The sequence below is a fragment of the Hipposideros armiger genome, unplaced genomic scaffold (genome assembly GCF_001890085.2).
Source record: "Hipposideros armiger isolate ML-2016 unplaced genomic scaffold, ASM189008v1 scaffold_417, whole genome shotgun sequence".
NCBI classification, from domain to species: Eukaryota; Metazoa; Chordata; class Mammalia; order Chiroptera; family Hipposideridae; genus Hipposideros; species Hipposideros armiger.
In genome coordinates this window covers 272,054-282,411 of record NW_017731767.1, presented here as the reverse complement: position 1 = coordinate 282,411, position 10,358 = coordinate 272,054, and the positions used below count along the sequence as shown (strand labels likewise).

The 10,358-nt window shown below is 59.5% G+C and overlaps 3 protein-coding genes across 4 annotated transcripts in view; 1 reads left to right on the top strand and 2 right to left on the bottom strand.

Moving 5' to 3' along the window:
* Positions 1 to 2,037, bottom strand: part of RNASEH2A (ribonuclease H2 subunit A) — a 7,294-nt gene extending 5,257 nt beyond the window's left edge. Inside the window, exons 1-2 of the mRNA XM_019664237.1 lie at positions 1,750 to 2,037; positions 526 to 731 (exon numbers count right to left, since the gene is read on the bottom strand). The gene's annotated coding sequence lies outside the window, so the exon portion shown is untranslated. The remainder of the gene's footprint in view (positions 1 to 525; positions 732 to 1,749) is intronic.
* A 70-nt stretch (positions 2,038 to 2,107) lies between these two features.
* On the top strand, positions 2,108 to 4,923 carry PRDX2 (peroxiredoxin 2). Of its 2 annotated transcripts, none has more exons than XM_019664239.1 (6): positions 2,108 to 2,196; positions 2,695 to 2,806; positions 2,899 to 3,052; positions 3,654 to 3,776; positions 3,918 to 4,048; positions 4,595 to 4,923. In XM_019664239.1, the coding sequence occupies exons 2-6, from the start codon at positions 2,704 to 2,706 to the stop codon at positions 4,678 to 4,680; spliced, it is 597 nt and encodes a 198-aa protein (XP_019519784.1). In that variant the 5' UTR covers positions 2,108 to 2,196; positions 2,695 to 2,703; the 3' UTR covers positions 4,681 to 4,923. The 2 variants fall into 2 exon arrangements, with proteins under 2 accessions (XP_019519784.1, XP_019519783.1); XM_019664238.1 differs by having other exon boundaries at positions 2,129 to 2,225.
* A 2,098-nt stretch (positions 4,924 to 7,021) lies between these two features.
* Positions 7,022 to 8,878, bottom strand: JUNB (JunB proto-oncogene, AP-1 transcription factor subunit). The gene has a single exon (XM_019664248.1). It carries the CDS (start codon positions 8,562 to 8,564, stop codon positions 7,521 to 7,523), a length of 1,044 nt encoding a protein of 347 aa, XP_019519793.1. The 5' UTR covers positions 8,565 to 8,878; the 3' UTR covers positions 7,022 to 7,520.
* Positions 8,879 to 10,358: the final 1,480 nt, after the last annotated feature.

Here is a 10,358-nt window from a genome sequence, read left to right as displayed (position 1 = left end):
CTTCTTACCCCTCTCTCTCATTCCGGCTAAGCCTCCCCACCTCCTTTGAACCGAAGTCTGAGATCTCAAGACTTCAACAGACTCCTGCTCAGAGACTTTGCCCACTACGCAGGCTCATTCTCCCCATCTCTGGGTTCATGTCCTACCACTCCCCACCCCACACCCGCCCTTCTCTTTCTCTAGCCCCATCTTATTCACTGGTTGGTCTCAGCGGGGCTCACGTCGTCTGCCTGTGGGTCCGTGGCTTTCACCAAGCTCATGCCCCTTCCTCAGGGTCCCAACTCCTCCATCTCCGTTCGCCTCCCCCCCATCTTTCTTCCTTTCCCCCCGGATATCAGCGGGGCTCACATCTCCGGATTCAGCTCTCCCTCTCCTCACCACCCTCAAGCCCCAGGCTTAGGGCCCCAGTTCTTCCTTCCAGGTGCCAGCCTCCTATGCGCCCCCCACAGCCGTTTCTATCTTCCCGCCCATCCTGGGGACTTGCCAGCCCGCACCAGTCCCGCCTCCTCTAAGCCCATCTCTCACCCGGGCTCAGGGCCTCCAGTCGCAGTCGATGGGCTTGCAGGAGGAACAATCCCGTTGCCCGCAGGGCCGCACTTGCACCAGGTTCTCGCGGTCCATGAACACCGGGGCCGGCGCTGCGCCCAGCACCTCTCGGCTGCGCTCCTGCTTGCCCAGGTCGCAAAGACAGAGCCACTTTCCCCACGGGCCAAGGATCGAGTCCTCCACGTCTAGGGATGGAGGGCCAGGTGGTGGGGGGGAACCTACCTGCCAAGCTCTCCTCTAAGAGGGCAGGAGGATAAAGACACTAATAGCAACAGCTCATGTTTGCAGGGCTGTGCCTCTGTACCAGGCACCCTGCCATCGATAATCTAATTTAATCTTCTCATTAGTTCCCGGTGGGGAAACTGAGGCCTAGAAAGAGCAAGCCACCATTCCGAGGTCAGCATCTGGTGAGTGGCCCAGAGGAACTGCAAACTGACACTTCCCACCTATGCCAGCCTACCAAGTTGGGACTGTGGTACAACACCCTTGGTGCCCACCATCCGAAGCTGACTCTTGTCTTCAGAGATCATGAGCTTGTCCAGTGGCCACAGTGCCACCTGACCAGCAGTTCTGTCAAGTGGTAAATTAAATGACATAATTGACACTATAAAGGTACTTAAAGCCTCTGACGCTGTTAGTAGAACAAAAAACGAGCATGATCACTTTTAAAAGAAGCTACAACTTACTGAGCGCTTAACCACTCCCCTTTACAGGGTTCTTTTACCGACTTCTCCCTAAACCCCTACGAGACAGGTCCCAGCTCACTAAGCCTCCATTACACAAAACTCCCTGGCACACTCTTCCCCTAAAATCTTTGAATTTTTGGCATTTCTTGTCATGCCAGCTGTTGGTTACCTACCTTCTTCAGCCTGGCCTTCTCTGACTTCAGAAGCTGACCTACCCCCTTCTTTAAGCAGCTTACATGGTAGAGAGGATGTGAGCAGGACCCAAGCAAACAAATCCATAAACTCGTGGATAGGTGGTAGGAAGGGTGGAGATAGAGAAACCATGTAAGCTGCTTAAAGGCAGCTTCTCTGTTTCATTTTACAGATGAGAAAACTGAGCATCAGAGAAAAGTGACTATCCCAGTGCGAAGCTGGGAGGAGACTTGAAGTCCACGGAAGAGGGTCTGTTTGTAGCCAGCTGGCCAAACGGAGCAATGGGGCACCTTTCCGCGCCGTCACACCCGCGAAATGCAGTTACCTTTCCCCTGATGTTGCAGCTGCAGCTGCTCCCAGGTGTCGCCTTCGCCCCGGTCGCCGAAGTAATGGTAGTCGGGGGAGACTTGGGCAGGAGGAGTCGCCAGCAGCAGGAGCATCAGAGGCGGCAGTAGCAGCGCCTCTGGGCTTCGGGCCATGCCGGACTCCAACTGCCCCCGGCGCGCTCCGGGGCCGAACCCGGAGCGGGGTCCCAGTGGGCGGGCGCAGTGGGCGCTACCTGCGGCTGCACGTCTCCCGCAGCCCCCTCAGGCGCGTGGGCCCGGCAGGCTCCTCTCCTCCACCCCTGCAGTGGCAGTGGATCCGACCGCTCCGCCTGTCTACCCACCTCCCCCCACCCCCCGCCCTGCACGTCATGGTTCGGGCCGCACATAAAAGGCTCCGCGGCTCTACGCTTACTTGGTGCTGAGAAGCTGAGTCTGCGGGTCCCCAGGTCTGTGTGTCCCGCCCTTCCCCACGCAGGTAGGGACACCTGGAACGCACCCGGCTGGGGGGAGCCCTTAGGAGCCGCTTCGGCCCTCCCAAACTTCAGCGCTGGCCGCCTTTGTTTTCCACCCGCCGTGGTGGCCGCCTTTGTCCTTGGTGGGGGGAACTGAGGCTACAGCCTTGGAGTGCAGGCCGCATAGCCAGGATCCCCGCTCCCTGCTCGCGGGGGCTCCTTCAGGGGCGATGGGCCAGCGCCACCGCGCTCGGCGACAAGCTAATGGGGGGCCCCGCGGCAGCGGCCTGGCGGCTCTCGCTGGCCAGAGGGGCGGGTCTCCCGCGGTCTCAAGGCCGCACAGAGCCGGTACCGGGGAGGATGCGGGGCAGTGCCGCTGCCTCCGCCAATCTGACTCAGTCACCGGGCCCAGCACGCAACATGACCTTGGGAAGTGAGGACAAAAGGTTTTCCCGGGCGCTCTGACCGGGCCGGGGTTGCGGGGGGTCTCAGCTTTCAGTCATGGCGGCCGGTAACGCGCACATCGGAAAGCCAGCCCCGGACTTCCAGGCCACCGCCGTGGTGGAGGGCGCCTTCAAGGAGGTGAAGCTTTCCGACTACAGAGGTGAGGGCGGCCTGGAGCGGGTCCAGGTTGGGTGGCGCCCAGGCACTCGAGGCGCTGGGCCCTCACTCCTGTATTCCTGCCCTCTTCCTCAGGGAAATACGTGGTCCTCTTTTTCTACCCGTTGGACTTCACTTTTGTGTGCCCAACAGAGATCATCGCTTTCAGCGAACATGCCGAGGACTTCCGAAAGCTGGGCTGCGAGGTGCTGGGGGTCTCTGTGGACTCGCAGTTCACCCACCTGGCTTGGTATTAGCGGGGACCAGCAGGGAGGGAGGGTGCAGCGAAGCCTACCCCTGTACAGGGTCCGACCTGTGTGCTCTAGTGGCCATTGCTCAACTTCTGAGCCTCCCTTTCCAGTCTTGAAAATAATGGAAAAATGACGCCCAGGTCCTGAGCGATGATGACAGTAATTAGCATTTGGAAACTAGTTGCTTGGTACGGAGTTGCAAATGCTTTTTATCTCACTTAGAGCAAAGCAGCCTCCCTCCCAAGAACTATTTCAAGAAGGTGGCTACTCCAGTTCAAGGGAGTGAAGAGCTGGGCCCCAGGACACAGCTAGAGAAGAGGATGGGGACTCTGCCCCAAGGTGCCTGAGGCTGCCAGCACATGTGAATCCACTTTACTGGAACAGGCGCATTAGCTTAGTCTTCCCAGCTGTGGGAAACAGCCCCTGCACCTACTTCAGGGTGGGGTGGGTGGGACTCCCAGGGCCTTGCTCTAAAACCCCTTATCTCTTGTCTCCAGCACCCCCTCTCCAGCTCTTATCACACACAGGCCCACAGGGTGAGGACCCTGCTGTGCCAGGCATCCCATCCTGAGGTCCCAGCCCTGTTTCCTCCACCCCCAGGATTAACACCCCCCGGAAAGAAGGAGGCTTGGGCCCTCTGAACATCCCCCTCCTGGCTGATATAACCAGAAGCTTGTCCCACGATTATGGCGTGTTGAAGGAAGATGAGGGCATTGCCTACAGGTACCAGGGGGTCCTCAGGGGACACCTTCCATCCTCAGGGTGAGGGGACCACACTTGGGCGATGCCCTCCCTACCTCCAGCCCTGTGGCTGGCAGGGAGATGGTTCTCCCAGCTCCTCACTGTGAACCCTGATATCTTTAGGGGCCTCTTTATCATCGATGGCAAGGGTATCCTTCGCCAGATCACCATCAATGATTTGCCTGTGGGGCGCTCCGTGGATGAGGCTCTGAGGCTGGTCCAGGCCTTCCAGTACACAGATGAACATGGGGAAGGTGAGTGGGCACACTGCTCCTCTTTCTGTCACTCATGCGGACATTCACTGCCTGCTCTATCACCTGGGTGACAATGGATGTGAGGACCCCAAAGAAGATTCAGCTTAAGGCCTTGTCTGCAGGAAGTGTCTCGTCTGGTGGAGGAGATAACCCCAATATGAGGGTGGAGAGCTGGGAGGTAATAAAGATCTATAGAGAAGATCTTTGAGAAGGTTTGTGCTAAGGCAGGCTTGAATAATATTAGTTGGATCAGAGTGCTTTCTCGGGTGGAGGGCACAGCCTGATCAGTCTCTCAAAGTCCAGTATGGCTAGCGCAGAGGGAGAAAGATGGGGCTAAAGGGGCCAAAGAGAAATGAAAATATCAGCCACAAAATCCTGCACCTGGGCTTGGGGGCTTCCGTCAATATACAGTATGGTGTTGGGTCTGGACCACTTGGCTCTGGACTTTTTCTTCTGCAACTTGGACTCTTGCTTTGCCTCTCACTACTGCCCTACCTTGAATATGGGGCTGTAGCATCACCTGTGATTTCTTGTGTCTTCCCACAGTCTGTCCCGCTGGCTGGAAGCCAGGCAGTGACACAATCAAACCCAACGTATGTGACAGCAAGGAATACTTCTCCAAACACAACTAGGCTGGCAGACGGGTGCCAAGCTTGGGCTCTTGGTCTCCACTTGTGCCCCTACCTGGGTGCCCTGTGCTGGCCCTGGAAAGGCCAAACCTGCCCCTTCATGTTCCAGTCAGTGATCCTGGAAGGCTAGGCCATGGCCGTCTCATATTCCTAGCCAAGTGGTGAATGGTGAACCCCTCCCTGTAGCCCACCTAGCAGGGCATAGGCCTAGAGGTGACCAATAAAGTGTTAGGGACAAAAATGTGAGTCTGTTGGTGTGTTCTGTCCTGATGTCTCTCTCCTCCCTCCTTTCCTCCAGGCTCTGGCCTGGGAAACTGACACTGTAGTTACGTATCTTCACCACAAGGTGACAGTCTTACCTCATGCTCACCAGTTAACTCATGGTCACTGCTCACTCCTTGGCAAGAGAGCAGTTTTTTTTGGAGGGGGAGCTTTTTCCCCTTGCTGGGAGCAAGTTCCAGGATACCCCACAGGCAGTGCCCACTCCTTGCTATCAGCCAGGCTGGGTTCAAGTACCATTTAAGAGCTGTGATCCTCCCTGGCTTTCATCATCAGGAAAATGGGAATAAAAACAACCAACCCAGATTACCATGCACATTGAGATAAAGTGTGTGAAGCTCAGGGCCCAGTGAATGGTTACTACGATGGGCTTCTGGGCCTGGAAGAAGAGTTCAGTCTTATGGGAAAGAGGGTGGAGACCCAGCTGTGAGAGCAGAACCAAGAGTGGGGGGAGCTTGAGCTACATGCACAGTAGGCAAACTGCCCCACCGCAGGTTGGAAAGGTGATGGTTAGCCTGGGAAGCAGGGGTCAGGAGCAAGGTAATATTTCCAGGAGTGCAGTTTGATGCTGTGTGTGTCCAGGCAAGTGTCTTTGCCCCTCTGAGACCTCAGTTCCTTTCACAAAATAGGACAGACATGTTCATTTAATCCATAGAGTCATTATTAATATTGCTATCCAGTCTAATACCCTCCAAGGTCACTCATCTCAGCTTTGGAATTTTATCTACACTCATCCCCAAGGCCCTGTGTGGTCTTCCCTGACCTCATTTCCAGCTTCCTGGTTTACTCCATTCCAGGCACATTAGCTTCTTACTGTTCTTTAACAGGCTGATCTTGTTCTGGCCACAGGAACTTTGCATGCGCTATTCTCTGCCCAGACGGTGTTACCCAGGATTTTCTCAGAACCCGGCTTCTTTAAATCTGGTCTCATTAAAGGTCCACTTTCCCAACACATTCTCCAAAGCAGCTCATCTCCCCTGCCTCATCACTACCACTTTGACCTGTGTTTTCTCTTCCTAGAACTTACACCATCTCCGAATTATGTTTCCTTGTTTATTATCTGTCTGTCTGCTGTGATCCAGGCTGTGTGACCAGGGCCGTGTTCAGTTTATAAATGAATGAATGAAGTGTCCGTTCTGCCCACCCTGCCCGTTTGGTCTGGTTTCTCGGCCTGTGTTTTTCTCGGCTGTTATGGGGGCTTCCAGCTCCGAGGCCAGCCTGACCCCCTTGGGGAGCACCAACTGCCCTCCTACCCATCCCAGCTGCGGGGAAGGGAGCCCCGAGCGAGGGCGGCGGCTGCGCTGGGCGGCCTGAGCAGCCGTCCCGGCAGGACCAGACCTGGCAGTCGCCCCGCGCCCGGCCTGGCACCGTGAGGGAAACTGGCAGACGGGCACCGCCCTTCCTGGCGGTGGTGAGGGGGACCGCGGCAGCAAGGACACGCGGACTGCAGCAACCCCCCGCCCGGGTCAGGTCAGACAGCGTGGGTGCGGCGGGGCCTGGGCGCCAGCCAAAGGAGAGAGGCTCTGGGATGGCTCCCGGGGTCCAAGAGCGCGGCCCGCCCACCGTGGACACTCTGGACTCAGGCCTGGGGCTTTCCGGGCCCCAGCAGCCACCCGCCTGGGAAAATCCCGGCCTCCTTCCGGGCGCCGCGGCCTTGCCGGGCAGAGCGGGGGAGGGGATTCCCGGAATCTGCCCGGAGACCGCCGTCGCGTCATTGGGCAGAATCGGCCCATATATGGGCAGCGTTTCCGCTGCGTCAGCGGGGAAAGCCCCGGCGCGCGCCAGCGGACAGGGCTGCGCCTGCGCACTGCGCGTCTCGCCCGCGGCATCCTGCCCCCAAGTCCTGCGAGGCAGGGCCCGGTCCCCGCCCTGGGCTTTCCAGCCCCCGGGATCAGGGTACGCGAGGGTTGGACACCCGGGCTGGGGCTGTGAAATGTCTGGGCAGGGCTGGCGAGGGGACACAAATACCGGAGTGAGCCACAAACAGCAGCGGGGTGTGGGCAGCCCAGCACTCTCCTCCCTCCGCCCGCCCGCCCGGCTTCGAAAAAAAGACAACAGAAATTAATAAAGAACCATTTTTTTTTACTTAAATAGATTCAATAAAAAGTCAGAACAACAAACGCACACACACACACAAACACAGTTTAAAATAAACTCTTTAGAGATCAAGTGCGTGTTTCATCTCCACAGTACGGTGCAGAGGGGGGAGGAAGGGGGCCGGGCCCCTCCCCAGAGTCCCCGCGGGCTTGAGTACCGGGCGGCGGGGCCAGCTCCGCCGCAATCGCCCCCTCCTCCCCTCCCTGTTAAATACACAAATATATTATATTCAATATGAATCGAGTCTGTTTCCAGCAGAAAAAAAAAACATACAAAAAAACGTGGAAGGGGGGCTTGTAAACGTCGAGTTGGAAGGACTGGGCGCAGAGCGGGCGGGCAGGAGTCCAGTGTGGTTTTCGCCGCCCCCATGCCCCGGGGCAAGTGCCCACCGTCTGCCCCCTCGCCCCTTGGGAGGCGTGCGCCCAGCCGTCCAGGCTGGGGGGAATGTCCGTACGGGGATGGGGTGCTCAGAAGGCGTGTCCCTTGACCCCGAGCAGCAGCTGGCAGCCGTTGCTGACGTGAGTCATGACCTTCTGTTTGAGCTGGGCCACCTGCTCCCGGAGGAGGCCGGCAGTGCTCGAGAGCCCTGCGTTCTCCGCTTTGAGTGTCTTCACCTTGTCCTCTAGGCGCGCGATGCGCTCCAGCTTCCGCTTCCGGCACTTGGTGGCCGCCAGCCGGTTCCGCAGCCGCTTGCGCTCCACTTTGATGCGCTCCTGGTCTTCCATGTTGATGGGGGACACTGGCGGCGTGGCGTCGCGGCTGCGCGCCTCAGGCACGGTCTGAGGTTCCTCTTTGAAGGTGGAGGCGCCCCGGCCAAGGCCCAGCTGCGCCGGGTGACCGCCAGCGAAAGGCGGCGCGTGTGGGAGGTAGCTGATGGTGGCCGTCGGGTACGAGCTCCCGGTCCCGACGGCGGCCCCGGCGCCTCCGGAGGGCGCAGAGGCTGGGGAATAGCTGCTGAGGTTGGTGTAGACGGGAGGAGGCTCCGGGCCAGCGTAGACACCCCCGGGCCCCGCCGGGGGGCCCCCGCTGGCGCCCAGGGACACATTGGGGGGCGTCACGTGGTTCATCTTGTGCAGGTCGTCCAGGGCTTTAACAAAGCCGTCGGCGAAGCCCTCCTGTTCCTCGGTGACGCCGCCCCCTGCTCCTCCCGCACCTCCACTGCTGCCACCCCCTCGGGGGTAAAAGTACTGTCCCGGGGGCGTGGGCGTCGTCGTGATCACGCCGTTGCTGTTAGGGACGATCAGGCGCTCTAGCTCCGATGAGGCGAGCTTGAGCGACGCGCCTGTGTCCGAGCCCTGGCCGGAAAAGTAGCTGCCACCGCCGCTGCCCTCTGGGCCGGGGCCCCGTGTCCCGGGCGCTTTCAGACCTCGGTAGGGGTCGGCAAGGTTGAGTGCCAGGCTGGGTTTCAGGAGTTTGTAGTCGTGTAGAGAGAGGCCGCCCGGGGCCCGGCCGTATCCCGCCGCTGCGTATGAGTCGTCGTGGTAGAAGGGCTGTTCCATTTTAGTGCACATCCGGGCGGCCCGGGCGGTCTGGGGAGGTCCCTGCGGGGCCGCCCCGGGCCTCGCTGCTGCGAGCGGTGCTCTGTCCGCGGAGGTGGCTGGATTGAGTGTCTGGACGCGCAGTCCTGGGTACTGGCACCCGCCGGGAGAGGCCAGCCGGCCGCCTTGCGCGGAAGCTCTGTGCGGGTTCTCGAGCCTCTATACCCCTCTCTGGCGCGCTCGCTTTCTCCGTGTCGCTTCCCCCTGCTCCCCGTTGCCTGCTGGCTCGGATGCTGGCCTGCCGCGCTCAAGGTACCGGCCGCTCAGCCCGAGCCACACGCCTTTATACCACGGTTACCAGCTGCGGAAGTGCGCTGCGATTGGCCGTCGCGCGAGCCAGGCCCCCGCACCCCCCTCCTCGAGCGTGGGGAAGGGGAGGAGGCGGCTCGCGTCACTGTCAGGAAGCGCGTGTCCTTGTAAACAGCGGCCACGGGCTGGGTGGCTTGGCGATGCTGTAGGGGGAAGGGCTCAGGGGACCCCGGGACGCGCGAGGAAGGGGGTGCTCGGGCGGTCCGAGGAACACGGGGAGGGGTTCCAAGGAAGGCGATGATACCCCTTAAGTACTCAATGAGGGACACGAGGAACTGATACAGAGCATGTGTGTGTGTGTTTGGGGAGGGGGGTATCCCACGTTGTACACAGAAAGGCCTGAGGGACCCGGCATATCCAACAGGAGTTGGAAAGCTGAGAACACACTGGGAGACCCCATAAAAGAGAGACGGAAGGGTTAGCAGGGGGAGGGGTAAGAAGAGGCCTGACACAGGAATTGTGTGAAGGTCCCGAGTACAAGGGTTTGGGGGACTGGAATTTTCATGGGAGGGACTGAACCCAGGAATATTGAGGGGGAGAGATGAAAACGGTACACTGGGAGAGGCTTGAGGACCTATTAGGCAAGAAATGAGTAGAGGTCCTAGAGTCCATGGGAGAGACAGAGGGTCCCCATAAATGGAAAGGGGGGGACTGAAGGAATCTAGACATACAGAAAGTGAGTGAGAGGCCTGGGGTACACTGAGTCAGAGAAAGTATGTGGAGTAGAAGAGGGGGACACTGTCACAGTTGGGGGTCACTGGAGTAATCTGCGAAACCCTGATTAAGTAGAATTAGGGTCGGGGCACACTTTCAGGGCTGAGATGCCAATGACAGAGGGTCCCTGGTTGAGACATGAGGGAAGGAGAAGTCTGAGGATCCTGGGGACTTGGACTGCTGGATCTTCCATGATTGGCGCCCTCTCTTTTGAGTGACCACTAGGCTGAGGTCTTTGTATACTCGGCCATCTCAAAACCTTTCCCCAGTGACCCTGGGCTTGACCGACACCGTCTCAGCTCCTGGTGCCTGGACCCAGCCCGACGGCCCGGGCGCGGTCACCCAACCCCACTCCTTCCTTAGAAACAGGCCCAGGAAGAGCTCCGCGGCAGGAAGTGTGGCAACAGCCCTGGAGGAAGGAACCCGGCCCTGCCTCCGTCACTCGGATCCTACTGGACCGTGCGCCCCGCCCTGGGTCCCGCGGGGTTCTGTGCCTCGGAAGAGGAACCTGGGATCGCGACCACTGCGGAGGCCAGGGTACGCCGAACACACCCAGCCGCAGAGTCCTCCAGTCACTGTTCCCCCCGCCCAGCAATGGTTCAGCCCGCGGCGCCGGCAGACAATTTCCGAGCCAGGGAGTCCGGGGACGATTCCATTGGCCCGACCGCGGGGGTCGCATCTGAGAGCTGGGCCTGGTCGCTATGGCAACAGGCTAGAGTCCGCGCGCTGGCTGGGGGGCGGGGC